The sequence below is a fragment of the Hemicordylus capensis genome, chromosome 5 (genome assembly GCF_027244095.1).
Source record: "Hemicordylus capensis ecotype Gifberg chromosome 5, rHemCap1.1.pri, whole genome shotgun sequence".
Classification (NCBI taxonomy): domain Eukaryota; kingdom Metazoa; phylum Chordata; class Lepidosauria; order Squamata; family Cordylidae; genus Hemicordylus; species Hemicordylus capensis.
In genome coordinates this window covers 26,047,423-26,063,710 of record NC_069661.1, presented here as the reverse complement: position 1 = coordinate 26,063,710, position 16,288 = coordinate 26,047,423, and the positions used below count along the sequence as shown (strand labels likewise).

The 16,288-nt window shown below is 43.6% G+C and overlaps 1 protein-coding gene across 8 annotated transcripts in view; it reads right to left on the bottom strand.

Annotated features, from left to right (window-relative positions):
* GRID2 (glutamate ionotropic receptor delta type subunit 2) overlaps positions 1-16,288 on the bottom strand; it is a 1,329,997-nt gene that overhangs the window by 308,867 nt on the left and 1,004,842 nt on the right. For all 8 annotated transcript variants that reach the window (XM_053253719.1, XM_053253720.1, XM_053253717.1 and 5 more), the window contains one exon: positions 11,978-12,079. In XM_053253719.1, the coding sequence (XP_053109694.1) occupies positions 11,978-12,079 (102 nt within the window). The remainder of the gene's footprint in view (positions 1-11,977; positions 12,080-16,288) is intronic.

Below are 16,288 nucleotides of genomic sequence, written 5' to 3'. Positions count from 1 at the left end.
ATGACGGAGCCAGTAATTGTGTGGGTGGCCGATTCGGCTGCCCAGGGCTAAGCCTGCTCTCTCTACAGAGCATGGTAAAGCTCTACACATGAATCGTGTGTAGAGCCTCCAGGGGCGTCACTGCCATTAGACAAGAGGAGACAGTTGTCTCGGGGCCCCACTGCCTCAAGGCCCCCAGAGGCACATCACATGATTCCCCACCCACCCATTTTGCACCCCCTATTAATTAATATTGAGTCTCCTGGAGATCGGCAGTAGCAGAGAGTCAAGTAAGGGTTAACTTTTCTCCCAGCCCTATTGGTTCTCCTGGTGTCTTGTGCTCCTTCCCTGCTTGGAATTTTTATGGAACTGCAGAGCCCAGGAAGCTGGCTCTTGGCTGCTTGTTCTCTCTCCAAGAACGAAAGTAAGAAGAAGACATTTTGTAAAAACCAACCCTTTGCTGTTTGTTTGGTTTATGTGTTATTTGCTCCCCTTGGTCATGCTACCATGTTGCTCGCTCTCTCTTCCCACCACCCCATGAACCGTGTGTGTGTGCATGAGACAGAGAGAGAGAGAGAGAGAGAGAGAGAGAGAGAGAGAGAGAGAGAGAGAATTCTTAAGCTTTTTTAAAAAAAACAAAAAAAAACCAAACCCACACATTTTCAAAGTATGCCAAAACTGTTCTAGTGCAAACTTGTAAGAAAAACTCTCCCCATCCCAACAGTTTACCTTGTTGTGTGGAAATTAGTTAGTGCAAAAGTATTAAAAGCTTTGAAAAGAAGGGGGGGGGGATGCTCTGACAAAATGGATCTGTTTTTGCTCCTTTTTATTCCTGAAGTTACACTGCTTATAGCTCTAATCTGATCTCTCTCTGTGTTGCTTTCTCCACCCCCCACCGCCCTTATTAAAAATATTTATATGCTGCTTTTTTAACAACAGAGTTATCACAATGGCTTAAATAGCAAAATATGAGAATATGGTTCTCTTAACATGTTTCCTCTTTTAAACCTTACTATTTTATTTTATTTTGCGTTGTGCTTGTAGCATGCTCCCCCACCAAAAGTTTATTTTTGTACTGTTTACACTTGCTTCAGAATAAGGTTTTGCAAATCAGTTCACAAGAAACTCATTTTTAAATTGCACATGAAATGATTGGTTGTCATTAAATTCTGCAAAATTGGGGTAACTCCATATATTATTTATTATTATTATTAATAATAATAATAATAATAATAATAATAATTTATTTGATTTCTATACCGCCCTTCCAAAAATGGCTTTATGACAGTCTGCTGTCCTATATGAAATAAAAATGGTGGCTTTTCTTTCTGTAGTGTATAGACACGCTATACATTGTATATATACTGTAATATATAGACATGCACTATAGTTGCATATGATTTTTCCCCCCATATGATTTTCTTGCTTAAATGAAATGTACTGAATAAAAGATCAAACTGAATTGCATGCTGTGATTGGTGTAAAAATGCTATTTGAATGTGCTTCTGAGGACATTCTTAGGATTGGAGTGCATGTGGCTAAAAGTCATATATATATATATATATATATATATATATATATATATATATATATGAATGACACACATCCTGTTCTTCTTCCAAAGAGGTCAGGATAGTGTACATGTTCGTCCTCCCCACTTTTATCCTCACAACAATCCTGTGAGGCAGGTTTGGAAGGGAGAGAGTGTCTCAGCTAAAGTTCCATAGTGAGTTTCATGTCTGAATGGGGAACACAAGTCCCCCAATCCTAGTCTTGACACTCTAATCACTACACCACACTGGTTCTCAGCTGTGTGTGTAGGATACAGGAGAAATCTGATGCAGGAGAAAAAGGAGATTCATTTTTAGCTGTGAAGTAAGCTAGTGAGGAGAAGAATGTTGAATACCTTTAAGAGAGCATGAGAGGGTTTCATTATCAAAATGTGGAGAGGCTATAGGCCCAAGCCTGGATCTTTTAAGTACCTAGCAACATCTTTGTAAGAGAGAGCGGAAGAGTGATAGGAATTTCCATGCAAAAGCTGGTATTAGCAGGTATGTTCCGAATTTATTCTAAAAATAAAAAGAATAAATCTTTCCCTGAGTGTAGTTTAGTGTAAAAATTAGTGAATTCAGCTAATTTTTTTTTTTTGGCGGGGGGGGGAGAAAAGGAATGAGGGAAAGAGCAGAGAAGAGGAGGAGGAAGAAAGGTGGTGTGAGGTGGGTGCAAGGCTATGTGAGGTTCACCAGAGGGTCATCAGAATCTAATCTGGCCCACCACCAAATTTTAGTTTGACACCCCCTGGCATAGTGCATTTGCAAGAGAGAGAAAATCCAAGCCCCAATATTTAGCGGAAAGGAATCTATTTTGGGGGGGAATTCTTGTTGCACCCCCTGTAATTTCCTGCTGGATCTGCCCCTGTGAACAAAATTCAATGTGAATTAGATATTCACCGTATTCATAATGGGGATGTGAGTGTGAGTGCACTATATACTGTGAAGTGTGTTTGTGTGTGTATATCAGCGAGGGGCCCATTTTAAAATTTTGTCTCTGGGCCCACTCCAAACTTGCTATGCCCCTGAGAGCCTCAGTGACTTACATGATGAAGGAAATTACTGAAAGTAGTTCCACTGAAGTTAAAGGGACAAGTTAGGCATTGCCTAACTTGTCCTTTTAATTTCAACTGAACTACTTTCAGTAATTTTCCTCATCATGCCAACCAGTGTGTTTGCACTTGCTCATTTGCTTAACACCAGAAGCAACAGGATAAGCCATTGTGCTCAATGGCAAATGGTTATTACTCATTCAAGCTGAGATTCAATCGAGGTCCTTAGCAAGAGCACAGAGCATTAACTGAATAGCACTGGATTCCTTGGTCAGAGCCTAAGGGTTGATTAGCTCGACCCAACTTCATCTATCCAATAACTTTCTAAGGGAGTTGTGTTTCACCTGAAGCATGCCCTCCTTAATAGAAACTCAGCAACACAGAGTTTGGAAGCATTGCAGTAGCAGAAAGAGATTTCTTACTCCTCGGTTGCTGCGTTATGTTGAAATGAATCTCCATAAAAAGCAAAGACAATGTTGTGGATGAAATTATATCTTCCCCTAGCCTTTTTGATTGAAATGAAGGCTTAGCACTCCTGATTGTGGCTTATGGGTAATCCTCCTTATGGAATAAACTGGCTTTCTGTTCACTTGCATTTTGGCCATTGTCTGCATGGATTAAGCTACTTTCAAAGTACTTTAGCCCTAAACTATGGAAAGTGCAGTGCTCAGTACGAGTCATGACTGAAGCAAAAGGTTGGGTGAATTTGGCAGGTTTTATTTGTGTAAAGCTACTGCAGGAATTTTGAGCAAAACTAAAATAATTTCAATAAGGTTAGCCTAGGTTTTAGGAGGAGGGAGTGTCTGCCAACCATATCTCCAGGTTGCCAACCAAATTCCACCTAAGGCTAGATTTTATGCCAATTTGGAGGTTCCTCCTTTGGCATAACACCTACATTTTAAGAGAAGCGAAGAGCATTTTGATATGAGTTTGAATGGTGAAAAATTTCAAAGGAGTTTTGTACATTTCTAGTGCTAAGCCCTGATTTTAAATAAAACGGAGAAGTTAATAACTGTTGCAACAGTTGGTTGGAGTGTGGGCTTATCTTCTATGCATTGATAGGGACAGACTTGTAAAGAGGTTAGTCCTGAAGACAGGAAATAATTGGAGCAACCTGCCCAAGTAAGATGCTAAAGCAGGCCATTAACAACTGTAGTATTAGTGCTGCAAAATTATGCACTCTTAATATTATTAATGATAGTCATAAAAATGGCAGCAGCAGTGATAGGCAATATTGCAGGTTGAAATACAGTTGCTATCGCTGTTAAAATTTACTGACTGACATCCTGACTAATGCAGAGAGAGCACTATGGAGGAAGGGTGATATAATATTCACTGATCCTCCCCTTCCCTCTGAAGCCCACTGTGCCTCCCCAAAATGTGACCCTCGGGGACATATTTTTGGGAGGCACAGTGGGCTTCAGAGGAAATGGGGAATGGATGAAAATAGTGCTTCCCACATAGTGTGCTGCATTAGTTTGGATACCAGCCACTATTTTTTATTATGGTTCCTTTCACTAGTCTATGTATTTTTCTAATTAGTTGTAGGGGTGTGCTGAACCGGTCTGCAATCGAACCGATCTGCCATGAACTAGGCCGGTTCGACCAGTTGTAACGCAGATGTGATCGGCCCTTTCAAAAGGACAGAACCTTGTTTGCCCATGGACCAGTTCACTAGCTGGAGCAGCTGTAAAGGGGAATCCAGTGAAAATTCCCCTTTGCTTCTGAAGTTAAAAAGGTTTTTGTAAAGGGCGACGGGGGAGTGGTGAGAGAGAGAGGCATCTTTAACAGATGGTGCTTACCAGCAGGCCTGCAGCACTCCCCCCCCCTCGCCATCCTTGCAGTGGTGGCAGCAGCAATATCTGGCCCCCGCACATACGCAGAGGCCATTTGCGGCATGGCCAGCAACACACTGACCATGCAAATGGCCTCTGGCGCATGCATGGAGGCCAGATATTGCTGCCGCCGCCACTGCGAAATTAGGGGAAAGCACCACAGGCCTGCTGGTAAGCACCTTCGATTTGACTTTTAAAGGCACCTCTCACTTGCTTCTCCCCTGCCACCCTTTACAAAACATTTTTTTAAAACGTCTGAAGCATAGTGGAATCATCACCGGATTCCCCTTTACAGCCGCTCAAACCAGTGAAACTGGTTTGAGCAGGTTCAGTCGGACGGACCAGACCAGCCAGACAGTCTGACCTGACTGGTTCACGGATCATGGTCCAGTCCGAATTCAATTAGAATTCGGGCCGAATGGCAAAAATTGGTTCTATGCACACCCCCTAAGTAGTTGTTTATTAATAAGATTTTGATATATAACAGCAACATAAAAAAGAACATTATCAAACTTCAGTGCACAGTTTCCAGAATGCAAAGGCAAAGATCCTTTATATTTTTTGGTCAAAATTAGCATTTTTGAGAAGAAAGAACTTTTTAAATAGGTATACCAATGTTGTGAATGGAAACAGTTTTGCTACATTTCATCCAACTCTTACACACAAAATTCTGCTTGCAGGGAGCTATGTCGGAAGCCCAGTTTTTGCTCAGTTGGACCAGGAAGCTCTCCTGAGTTTGACCCTAATGGGCCAGCATGGTTCCTGAAAGTCTGAGAAACAGCCCTTTTGACCTGGATTCTGAAGACACTACACTAGCTGCCTATTTGTTTCCAGCTAAAATTCAAACTGCTGGTTATTGCCTTTAGAGCCCTAAATGTCTTGGGCCCCAGGTGCCTTAAGGACCACCTGTTCCCAGCTGAACCTACCCAACTGACTAGATCAGCTGGGAGGGCTCTGGCCCACATGCTGAAACCTGCTGAGGCTCATTTGTTGAGCACACAGGACAGGGCCTTCTCAGTGATTGCCCCCAGGTTGCAGAACTCACTTGCAGTTGAGGTCCGCATCACTCTCTCCATCTCCCAGCCTTTTGGAGGAATCTGAAGACCAGGCTTTTTATACAGGCTTTTGGCCAATGAATAGACCAGCCCTCTTAAGAACAAAACACAGCTCTGTTAAAATTTATTTATTTATTTATTTATTATTTAAAATATTTATACCCCGCCCCTCCAATACACTACTGCTCAGGGTGGCTCACAACAATAAAATAGATACAATGTAAAATAAAATTAATAAAATTAACTGAATTAAGTTAACAAGTTAAAAATCAGGCAAAAACCACAATCAGAATTAAGTTTCAAATTAAAACATTTAAAAGCTAAAAATTGAGAATTATAAAAACGAAAGAACCTCTCTTTCAGTGGAGAGTAGTATTATTGTTTTTGCTTTGCTGTTGGCCACCCTGGGGTCTTCAGACAAAGGATGGTATAAAAATATGATAGATAGATAGATAGATAGATAGATAGATAGATAGATAGACAGACAGACAGACAGACAGATAGATGGATGGATAGATACTGAACAACTATTCAAGGGAGGGAGGCTCAAGATGTGGGGTGGGGGAGAACCCATTCTCAAATCCAATTCAAATTGGGGAAAGCACCATTTGAGCTTGGTCCAAATCAAACTGGGGCTCACAGCATGTTCCATGCCCTCTGCCACCTCTTACTCCCCTTTCCTAAAGCAATCAATTTTGCATTGGAGAAAATAGCCATAGGTGGCAGAGGGCTCTTGTCCAAACAGGAGAAACCCCGCGAAGCCTATCTTAGGTAACATATAGTCAAGGATAGCAGGGTTTGGGAACCTCTTATTGGCTGTACAGAGCATCATTTGCAACCAAGGATCGTGGGACATCTTCTGTTCAGGCAGTCTGCCCCCCTAGAACAACGATTTGAGGTTTAAGGAAAGGGGGGCAGGGTGACAGGGAAGTGGAAGAGGCTTAAGCTGTTCATGTGTTCAAATCACATTGTTGATAAAACCCTTGAGGATTCTCAAGCATTCAGCTGGACCGCTCAAAGAGCATGATGCATTTTCAGAGCAGACAGGCAGATGGGGCATTTGCTTATGCCCAGTTCTCCACGACCAGTGGTCTGCATTCGAGACTTGAATAAAAAGAGGCAAAATTTCGAGGGGGCTGTTGAAAACTCAATAAAAACAGACACTCAAACTAGATGCATCATCCTGGCCCTGCCCTACACATTGGCCACATTCGCCTGTGACATGAAACTGGGGCCTGAGGTTTCCAAAGCTGTAAGTACAAATGCAGGAAACTCTGGTTCTGTGAGAATAGTGACCTGAGGTTGGCCTTTAAAAATTCCAATTTGTACCCTTGGGTTGCAGTGAGTTTCGACACCCCAACCTGAGGTTGAACACAGCTTGCTTTACATGTGACTGTGGAACTGCAGGCTGCATTCCCTGTAATCAGAGTGGAGGGAGAAAGCTCCTCCCTCTCCTTGGCTGTGATTGGCTGTGCGGTCTGTCCTCCATGCAAGATGGAAGCCCGCACAGCCAGTTCCCTCTCCTCTCTCTGCAGTCTCCCTGCTCTTCATTACATCCAAATTTGGAGAGGAGAACACAGGGTGGGGGCAGGGAGTGGAACTACTGGTCCATGTTATGTGCAAATTCAGCCATTATTCATTTCTAAAAAGATGTCTTGCATCCTGTATACTGCCCCAGAGACACCCAGCTCCAAATGGTATACACGGATCCTTCCTTCTCACATAAGATAACATTTTCTCATCATCAGGATAATGCCATGATGATCTACAAATCTTTATTTCTGGGTTAAAGAAAGTGTATATTCCACATTATTTAATGCAATGAGTAATCCAAGATCAAGAAAGCAGACCTTCAGGGCTTTTCAGAACTGAGTCCTAAATGTATAATGTCATCAGAACTAATTGGAGCAGCAATAGGAATAATGCCACGGTATACAGTCAGCTTAAGTATGTTGATACCCGTTGAGCAGATGGTAACATTGATTCTCATTTGTCACTCGCTCATTACAGAACAGCCGCCATATTCCTAATTCTGAAAAAGTAAAATCCCAGTCCTACAGATGTGAGCAGCTGTGGCAGCACTAAGGAAGCTAACAATGGTTGGAAATGGCACCATCCCATTATGGTATTACTAAATCCATTATGGTATTAATGTTGCCAGGTCTTCACCGGGGATGATGCCTGTTTCTTCAAAATCATTGGGAGGGTTCACACATCTGGCAGTTGAGCTGAGCTGCCAGTTCACTGAGCACGCACACAAGCCAGCTTCTGCTGTTGGGTAGGACATGTGGACATTGGCCCTGATGTTTGAACCCACCAATGTTACCATACTCTGTCCTATTTCAACTTGTCATCTGTAAACAAGATTTGAAGTGAGGGACAGATGTTGGGTTCTGCAGCACAAGTAGGATAGCTTATGCTGACATAGGTGGGTTAGCACATCACATCCAAGGTCGGCATATTCTTCCTGATACTGGAAGTCAGGATCACACACACACTCATGGAACTGGCAGCTCAACCAAACCGTCAGTTCACCATGATGGGTGAAGCCACCAATAGAGACACCATGAGAGGATACAGTGACTGCAATTCCTTGCATCTCAAGCAGGTCCTTCACCCACTCTTTTATAATGTCTGCAGCAGCAGTCAAAGGCGAGGTACTGTAGACCCCATCCTGAGATCTCACTTCCTTTCCCCATGTTTCCTTGCAGACAAGCTTTCCATCTTCAGCAAGATGGAGGAGGAGGCACTGCAACATCAGAGTGACAGAGAATGGAATAAACTGTAGGGAAATTGAAGATGACATCACAAAGCTATGTAATTCCCTATCCTGCCCTATTTCTGCTCAGTTCTGTGGGATTTTGCACAATACTTTTATACAACCATCTAGACATGCTCAGATGATCAGACCCAGTTTCACTCCCCTCCAGATCTGTATGGATCACTATGGATCTCCTCCAGGTGATATCTACAAGAATTCTCTTGCATGGGCTGTGGTGGAGGGGAATAGCCAGCTGATGGGAGGAACTGGCTATCTGAATCTATGCTTACTGATAACAACACTGCACTAGTGAATGTGCATGAAGGTGTATTTTCAATATAGGTTTTCAATTAGCTGCAAGATGTTTTCAGTGTTTCCTAAATGAGAAAAGCTACACAACAAAAGACATTGCTAGGTGCAAGTGTCAGCCAGTAAGCTTTTCATGTGTGGGGCTGGTACTGGGGAAACTAATAGGCTCCGTGTGAATTGCTGAACTTTCAGTGTCTTTTTCTTTTGGATCATACCAGCTTATTGGCATGAGTAATGATGCATTTCTTTCTCCTATGCATATGAGTATCGATGTAGCTAAATGTTCGTAATATAATTGTTTGCCAGAAGAATGCACCCTGGCAAGTTAACTGGAATGATAAAGTAGGAATGAAATTATAGAAGCGGGGAAAGAGATGACATGAAACTCATTTGAATTTCTTTTGATAGGGAACATTCACTGAGCATTTTCATCACAAGGATATTATGCTGAATCCATTTAAATTTGTATCGGGCAAAGTACAAAGGCCAGCTACTGTGGCTGTGATGCGACTTTGATGAACATCAAATTAGCTTCAACATACAAAAGTATGAGGCTATTCTCACAATCGGGGGAAACCAGTCTAAGGGAGCCTAGCCCGTTTTCCCCCCATCGTGAGAACCACAGGGCTCATGTGCGACTAGTCACGGCAGCTAGCCCGCCTAAAAACCCCTCTCCTTAAACGAGGTTAACAGAGCAAGCGCTCCATTAACTTTGTTTGCTAACACACTTGGGATGGGGTGGGGAGAGGGGACTCCAGGACGGCACCGCACACTCACGCAGTGCCTTCCTGGTTCTCCGGGGGGCCAGGGGGCCATGCAGCGGCACTCCCCTTCCGCTGACCCCCGGAGCTCCCATGAGAGTTGCAGCTGGGCGCAGGAGCATCGACCGAAGCAGCCGCTCATCTGGGTGACCAATCCGGCTGCCCAGCAATGAGTGACTGCTCGTGTGCGGGAAGAGCAGCCTATGCCCTGTCTCCTCACATAAACCCATGAGGCTCTACACATTGACCGTGTGAAGAGCCTCTATAAATACTTATTTACAGTTATTCACTCTAATTATAGTTTAATCTAGAGGAAAGGGTATAATGGTCTTATACAAAATAAACAGAACTGAAAAGTAGAATGGGTTACTGTTGTGCGCCTTGAAACAAGAGCTCTGCAGGTTAGGCTCGGGTTCCCTGTGCTCAGAACACTCTGCCACCAGTGAAGCTGGTTGAAGGAGGGAACAAGAGGTGGTTAGGGACATAGGAAGCTGCCTTATACCTAGTTAGACCATTGGTCCATAATGCTCAGTATTGTCTACACTGATTGGCACTGGCTCTCCTGGCATCTCCAGCCCAACCTGGAGATGCTTCCAGGGACTGAACCTGGGACATCTGCATGCAAAGCAAAGATGCTACCACTGAGCCATCCCCAATACTATTTGCTTCTCTTGCATGTCTATTGTAAGATTTAGGAACGTACGCAGCTGCCTTATTCGGAGTCAGAACATTGGCCTACCTAGCTCAGCATTGTCTACAACTGACTGGCAACAGCTCTCCAAGGTTTCAGGCAGGAGTCTTTCCCAACCCTACCTGGAGATGCCAGGGATTGAACCTAAGACCTCTAGCATGCATGGTATGGTTAACATAAATCAAGCAGGGACAACAGCACAGAATCCTCCTGGTTTGTGGGATCAGGGCACACCAGATCTGGGCAATCCCATGACACTGCTTGGTATAAAGCACCTATATCTGCTATATGTCTTCTGTTTAGGCAACCTGTCATCAGGCCATCTATGCCCCAAAGTATTAGTCTTCCCTCTGCCTGATGGTGACTTCTGCCTGCCCAAAATTTACTTTTCTGCCCAACAAGTTACTTGTCCACACTTTGGCCAGAGTCTGACATTAACTTTATTAGTTTTATAGTCTGCCCTGTTCCCAGACTCAAAATGAGCAATAAGGCAAAGATCAGTGGAACTGGATAAAATTTCTGAGCCAGTCCCAATGGTTAAAGCTCGCAACATTTCAAAAAGGTGTTCTGGCTTTGACTTCCATACATTTTTGTGTCAACTGCCCGTCCCGCAAGGGCACACTCAATAAACAGAAGGAACTGGCATGGATTTGTGCCCAGATCGTGATGCCAGAGAGCCAGAAGGCAAAAGCAGAACATGACTGAAGGGACCGGGGAAGGGTAGTGATTGTTTTACTTAACAAATGCAGTTCACCCTAAGATAATCTTTAATATTTCCTAAGTGCAGCAATTTGTGTGAAACTGCAATCAATTTGCCACAGTAATTGGTGGATGGCTGCCTCTTATGCATCATTTAGAACTTGAGTTACTTTGTTTTGCCCTTTTGAGTTAATGGTTCACATAAATTATCACAAAGCTATGGAAGAAACAGAACGATGCATTAAGCTCCAACACTGAGATTTAATTCTAATTATTTCTAGGAGGGGGGGTGGATATCCTATTGATCCAATAATGACACACACAAGCCTTATGGTATGACAGTTAAATGTTTCACATTTGACGGTTAAATGGTAGTACAGTGTGAGGAAATTCACACATTCAAAAACTGTGTTTTACCCCAGTTTGCGAGCTGTGTGTGCTCCCAATATTCAGTTGTAGAAGCAAGGTAGGAAGAAAACCTGGGTAGAACTGATTGTGTGGAAGCAAGCTGGAATCCTGGCTTTCCTCTTACCTTGCTTCCACACAATCACTTCTACCCAAGTTTACCTCCTACCTTGATTCCAGACCAGGTGCGGAGGGAGACCAGCGCTGCCGTGACCCCGCTAGGCCCGTCCCCTGCATCAGCATCTGACATCAGATGCAGGGAGCAGTTAGCCATGCCCCCTGTGTCAAGATGGGGGGGCGTGGTTTAGCACAGGGGGGCGTTTGCAGCACAGGGAGAGCTGCTCCAGCCATGCTGCGAATGCAGCGCTGGCTGATCTAGCTCCCAAACGGGGCTACGTGACCGAGTGCCCAAACGGAGCTAAATCCAGCCAGTGCTATGTTTGCAGCGTGTTTTAAAAGGCAGAGCGAGCTGCTCCTGTCACACTGTGAATGCAGTGCTGGCTGATTTAGCTCCCAAGTGGGGCCGCACAGCCCTGTTTGGTAGCTAAACCATGCTTCCCACGTCTGACGTCAGATGAGGGGTATGTGTCTGGGGTGTGAGGTGTGGCCCCTGAGGGGCTGCGGCCTGGGTTCTTTGAACCCATTCCCTCAATGGTGGCTCTGCCCTTGTTCCACAGTACCAAAAACTGGGAGCACAAACAGCTCCCAAACCTAGGTAAAACACAATTTTTGACTGTATGAATGACGTGTGTGTGTCCCCCACCCCCCGCAAAAAAAAAAAAACTATTCAGCTTTTCTTAGTCAATAAGCTATTAGCGGAGAGCAAGTGAAAAGTAATTGTTTCATTTACGAGAGGAAAAGAAGATATTTTTCTGCTTACCAGCACTGTCACTACACGCAGAATAACTCCTCGCATGTTATTTTCCAACCTTCTGTCAGTTAATGATCCATTAAGACCTGTGACTGGATTCCAGCAGCCAAGCTGAAAAAAGAGAATGAGATTTGTCACGGCATTGATCAGGAAACACTATCAGTTCCTTCTGTTTGTTGAGTATGCCCTGGTGGGCATACAAACCCAGAATGTCTCCTCCCTACCATCAATTAAATCAGAGGTTAAAAAAAATGTGCTATGGTGATATGGAGGGCCAACAGCTCCCACGTGAATCTGCCCCATCCTCAGAGCTTTGGCAAGTGGAGATTGTGAAACAGGCCTTTTCAGTTATAGCACGCCATCTTTTAAATAAAGAGGCCCATATGGGAGAAGAGCTGGTCTTGTGGTAGCAAGCACGAATTGTCCCCATTTGCTAAGCAGAGTCTGTCCTGGCTAGCATTTGACTACATGTGTGAGCACTGTAAGATATTCCCCTTAGGGGTTTGGGCTACTCTGGGAAGAGCACCTGCATGCCTGCACTTAGAAGGTTCCAAGTTCCCTCCCTGGCATCTTTCAGAGAGGGCTGAGAGAGACTCCTGCCTGCAACCTTGGAGAAGTCGCTGCCAGTCTCTGTAGACAAACTAGATAGACCAATGGTCTGACTTGGTATAAGACAGCTTCCTATGTTCCTATTTGACCCTTTTGATCATTACGTGCTGGATAAAGGCCTTTTTATTTGTCCAAGGGCTAGTTCAGACATCACATGGAACCTAGGTTAAAGATAGTCTCTGTGCAATGCCTTTCAGCCTCAGTAGTGTGCGTTCACCCCTCTAATTCTGATGCAAGTGTCCACGTCCCTTCTAGATTAAAATAAATCAAGGTTGGTTGTGACGTCTGAACCAATTGATATTTGTGTCTTTTAGCCTACTTACTTCAAATAAACCAAAATCTGTACCCAAGGTTTGAAATAAATTACAGAGCTCATTTTATTTGAAGTAGGTTAGAATAAACTGAAGTCAATGAGGTCAGACGTCATTGCTGATCTTGGAGAGGTCTATCAGTGGCTACTAGTCTGATGGCTATAGGCCATGTCTAGCCTCAGAGGCAACATGTCTCTAAATATGAGTTGCAGGGGAGCAACAGCAGGAGAGAAGGCACATCTTCATCTCTTGCCTGTGGGCTTCCCAGAGGCATCTAGTGGGCCACTGTGGGAAACAGCATGCTGGACTAGATGGGCTTTTGGTCTCATCTAGCAGGGCTGTTCTTATGTTCGTAAGTGAATGCTCATGCATGCATGCATAGGAGATGGAATCACGTGCCCTGAGGCTTAGAGATGTTGTGCAGAACCCAGTTAACCAAGGTTCCAGGTGACATCTGAACCACCCAGTCTTTTAGCTTTGACTGCTTCTGTTCTGTTAAAGAAAATTTAAAGAAAATTTAAATTTAATCTGTTAAATTTAAAGAAAATTCTGATTAAATTTAAAGAAAATTTAAATTTAATCTGTTAAAGAAAATTTAGTTTCTTCCTTTGTCTTCTTGTTTCTGCTCTTTAAACCTTTTATAAGTTTGAGGTTTGTTTTATCTTTCTTTATCAGCCAATTGAGCTAACAGAGGTGCTATCAGTTTTGCAGAATAAAAATAATAAAATAAGATAAATGACACATGAAGCCATTCTGAACACTAGATATTTCTTGTAAGGTACCAGCTTTATGAAATATAAAGAATCTGTTGGTAAAAACTGGATTTGGTGTGGACTTCTGAGACAACAAGGAACATGTACAATCAGGTTGGCACTACAAGTCCTCAAAACTTCACCTTCCATAAATAACTTAATTATAAGAATATGGCATTTGCTCTAGAAGTAAATTTACCAGCTGAACCTGGATGAAAAGAGCTGCATCCCCTTGAATTAATATCACCATTATGGGTAGTCATTCCTACAGAGTCCTTTGGAAATTCTATCACTAGCTTGTTATTCCTAAAAACTACATTTATTCTTCTAGGTATGTCACTTTCAACCTTTTGTTCTGCTTGGACACATTATATGTTTCAGTGAAGCTAACAGAAAGTTCCTAATGAGTTTGACATCATAAGTTGATATCATATTTATTAATGATATAATATTTGTTATTTAGAAAGCACCTAAGACACTAGGGTTTTGAAGTGTACTCTGTTTTGAAGAACGGCTCTGAAATCAACCTTAAATAGCAGAAGAGAGGCATATCCAAAACCTTTTATCTTTAGCCAACATTTGCAACACTAGCATACTCTTCAACAACCTTTGGAGGAAATGAGTGCTTGGAGAAGCCAATCTATAATCTACTGAGAACAACTGTTGAGGAAGCTGCCAAAGTGATATTGGAAGGACACATGAAGTGCACAGGAATGGCCTTGAGCCCCAATCAGCTCCTGTGATGAGAGTCTGAATCAGAGGCTCTTTTGCTGGTCCTCCAAAAGGCGCTTAAGAGGATACTCAAACAATTTAAAGTCACTCTGTAGAGACCTGCTTGTATAATCCAAGGGAAAGGCTTGTGGTAGGCAAGGACAAGGCAGTGGAGTGGAATCAGGAATACTAATAGTTTAATGAAATAGATCTTGAGGCTGTTCACACATTCAGGCAAAACTAGGGAAGCTCAGCCCAGTTCTGCTTGTGCATGAGAACTGCTGAAAGCCGTGAGGCTCCTGGCAGCAGCATGGCAGCAAACCTGCAAGGGAGCCCTGGCTGTTAGCCAGGTTTAAGGGTGCAAACACACTATTAGCCCAGGTTAACTGATTGTGTGATGGCTCTGCGTGGCTCCCAACATACCCGCAGCCTCCCAGCTGGCATCAAATAACTCTCCATAATGCACAGTGCACTCGTGCAGTACATTATGGGAGTTCTAGGGGCCTCCTGGCCCCTAAACCTCCTTGTTGCTGGCAGAGGCTGGCAATCGTCTGGGTGGCCTATCCACCCACCCAGTAACGAGGAGACGATCATCTGTGGGGAAGGTAGGCTTTCCTAGGCTTCCTCCTCTCGTGCCTTCAAGCCCTTCTCATGGATCGTGAGAAAGGGCTCCTTATGTACAGAGAGGCAAGTGCAGACTGCTTTTCAGTGCTCTTGCTGCTGGTTGTTTGTTAGCCCTGCCTCTCCTCCACTGGGGATGAGGTTGTAGCTCAGGGGTCAACCCTAACCCCTGCTAACTGAGCAAAGAGGCACCTTTTAAAAGTGGTGATTCTCGAAGAGCAACTATCCCTATCCATCCCCAGCACAGTATCACTCCATTGGTTTTTGCTGGAGTCTATCTTATGTTTCTTTTCTAGATTGTGAGCCGTCAGGGACAGGGAGCCATTTTGTTTAATTATTTATATCTAAGTAAACCACTTTGGGAACATGTGTTGAAAAGTGGTATATACACATTCGCTGTGTTTGTTGTATTCGGATTCAGTGGCAGAGCAGCTGCTTGCATCCAGGAGGTCTCAGGTTCCATCCCTGGCAGTACATCCAGGTAGAGCTGGGAAGGACACCTGCTGGAAACCTGAAACCTTGGAGAGCCACTGCCAGTTAGTATGAACGACACTGAACTGGATAGACCAATGGTCTGTTCGGTATAAGGCAGCTTCCTATGGAAAATCCACTGAATTTGGAATGTAAGTTGGAAAGTTGTTTTAAACCTTATATTACTTTTACTGTCACAAGCCGCCCCAAGCAGTATTGTACTGGAGGGGCGGGGTATAAACATTTTAAATAAATAAATAAAATTTGAGATTCTATCAGTGATAGCTCTGCTGTAATGACTGTGGTCACAGCACAGCTATCACTTGATATGTCTTACATGCATTCCAAGAGCTGTTAGTCCATACATTCAGTGGCCAATCACTGAGTTTACAGTAATCAAGTGCAAAGAAATCAAGCAGTGTGTGTGTGTTTATTTATAATAAATAAATTATAAATACAGTACTATAGCCTTACAGACCAGACATTGGTGACATCCAAGACTAACACTTCACACATGGAAGTACATTTTACTCATGCAGGGGAGAGTGACAATTATCAGCCCTGTTTCCTTCCCTCTGCTGCCTCCAATGCCTCCCCTATGCCCCCTGAAAAGAAGTCCCTGAAGGTCCGCAGCTATCAGGGATATATTTTCAGAGGGCACAGAGGGAATCTGTATTCCTGAGAGCACAATGTCCATCTGGATATCGCCCACTGGGTTGGGGAGGCGGGGAGAATCACATTGATTTCAAATGAATTTGTTCATTGTACTTTGGTCCAATACTCTGATTCTAAACATGCTCTGTAGAACTTCATTCTGTTGTCTGAGTATTCCATTCTGGATGCAA